Source organism: Oryx dammah, unplaced genomic scaffold (genome assembly GCF_014754425.2).
Source record: "Oryx dammah isolate SB20612 unplaced genomic scaffold, SCBI_Odam_1.1 HiC_scaffold_5, whole genome shotgun sequence".
Classification (NCBI taxonomy): Eukaryota; Metazoa; Chordata; class Mammalia; order Artiodactyla; family Bovidae; genus Oryx; species Oryx dammah.
The window spans coordinates 102933634-102935709 of NW_024070189.1; the positions used below are offsets into that span (position 1 = coordinate 102933634).

General features: G+C 58.1%; 1 protein-coding gene across 2 annotated transcripts in view; it reads left to right on the forward strand.

The window, feature by feature from the left end:
- The window catches only part of TMEM59L (transmembrane protein 59 like), a 5481-nt gene extending 4029 nt beyond the window's left edge, over positions 1-1452 (forward strand). For both annotated transcript variants that reach the window (XM_040241224.1, XM_040241226.1), the window contains 3 exons: positions 249-366; positions 467-584; positions 828-1452. In XM_040241224.1, the coding sequence (XP_040097158.1) occupies positions 249-366; positions 467-584; positions 828-956 (365 nt within the window). In that variant the 3' untranslated portion in view covers positions 957-1452. The remainder of the gene's footprint in view (positions 1-248; positions 367-466; positions 585-827) is intronic.
- Positions 1453-2076: the final 624 nt, after the last annotated feature.

Below are 2076 nucleotides of genomic sequence, written 5' to 3' on the forward strand. Positions count from 1 at the left end.
GGTCCCTCTCCCAGGGTTCCATGGTCCCTCTCCCAGGGTTCCATGGTCCATCTCCCAGGGTTCCATGGTCCACCTCCCAGGGTTCCATGGTCCATCTCCCAGGGTTCCGTGATCCATCTTTCAGGGTTCTGATTTATTCCAAGACCCCATGCCCCATTGCCTCAGGTCCTGGCCCCCTGTTCACTCTCCATGGCTGCTGTCCCCTCTTGGCTAAGACCTTGAGGCTACTGAAAGTAACGTTCTCTCAGACCCTGTAGGCCCGTTGGACAAGGTAAGGAAGGCCAAGATTCGAGTCAAGACCAGCAGCAAGGCAAAGGTGGAATCTGATGAGCTGCAGGACAATGACTTCCTCAGCTGCATGTCCCGGTGGGTGGCAGAACCCTGGGGATGGTGGCGGGGTGGGGCCTGAGGGAGGAGGCTGTCTGGCCCCACCAGGGCTCCTGAATGTGCCTGCTGGGCGGGGCAGGCGCTCGGGGCTTCCTCGCTGGATCCTGGCCTGCTGCCTCTTCCTCTCTGTGCTGGTGATGCTGTGGCTGAGCTGCTCCACCCTGGTGACTGCACCTGGCCAGCACCTTAAGTTCCAGGTGGGCAGGGCCCATGGGCAAAGATGGGAAGAAAACTGTTCCCTCATCTGGACGGGGCCACCCCCTTTCCCATGGAGACAGGGACCCCTGACTTGCTATGTGACATTAGGCAAGTTTCTTCACTCTCATGAAATGAGAGGAACGACACCCACCCTTAGTAGGGGCAACCTGAGATCTGGGGTGGGAAGGAGCCTTGCCAGGGTGGGGACTCACGGCTCTCTCTCACTCTTCTTTCCCCGACAGCCCCTGACTCTGGAGCAGCACAAGGGTTATATGGTGGAGCCAGAGTGGTCCCTGTACCCTCCCCCGTCGCATGCCTATGCAGACAGCCCCCCGCCCTACAAGCTGAAACTGGACCTGACCAAGCTGTAGGCCCCCACTGCCAGGTTCAGGGGCCCTGGGGGTCTCACTTGCCCTGTGCCTAGGCGTCCAGGTCAAGGTGGGACCATCCTTGGGCTCCTCCCTCCCCCAGATTCTTCTCTCTCCAGCCCTGCCCCTCACCCCCTGGATCCTGGGGGTGCTGTGCCCCTGCTGGGGGGCGGGATCTGACCTTGGTTCCTCCCTGTCCCCCTTCCCCAGAGCGTGTTATTTTGTCTTCTATTCCGTAGCTTCTTGAGTATTTGAACCCCAGTTCTGTGCTGCCTTCCTCCTTCCTCCTCTCTCCCCTCTCTGGGGGGCTGAGGCCACAGGGGAGCCACTTTGTGCTAAGGCTCCCCCTTTTCTTCCCACCCCACCTCTGGAGACATAGCCCCGTGAGAGGAGGTCTGCCCAAGAGAGGAGGTGGTGGGTAGCTCCATGCTGGGAGGGCGAATGAGGCTGGTGTTGCAACATGGGGGTCAGAAGGAATAAACCATGTATATAAAAACCATCTTGGACTGAGCTTACTGCTATTGGTCTTTCTGTCTGCCTCCTGGGGGGAGACTTGAGTGTGGCCGTGACCCCTGCCCACCAGGCCCTTCCTGAGATGTGGGACCCCAGGAACTCCTCATGGCCTGAGTGGTGCGAACCAGCTGCCGCCTGAAAGCAACCAGCACACATCATACCCCTAGCTAGGGGGTGACTCTGGCAAAGTGGCTCCTGCCACCTGCCTGGCCCTGGTCAGTGCCCCTTCCCAGGCCTCTGTATTGCTCCTGTGAAATGGACAGGGCACATCTCGAAGAGGACATTTGTTAATTTTGTCACCAGCTGGCTTCCATCCCCCTTTCTTTTGGGGATGGAGCTCTGTTCCCATTGGAGGCAGTCTCAGGGCCTTGTCCACAGGTTCCCGCCACTTCCCTACCCAGGGGGTCCAGCTTTGGTGAGTTGGCATTCTTTCCCTGCACTCTGCATTCAAGAGGAGTCTTTCTTGCCTGGGAAATCCCGTGGACAGAGGAACCTGGCGGGCTATAGTCCATGGGGTCACAAAGAGCTGGATACAACTTAGTGACTAAACACAAGTGCAACAGTGAAGACCCAGCATAGCCATAAATAAATAATCAAAATAAGAGGAGTC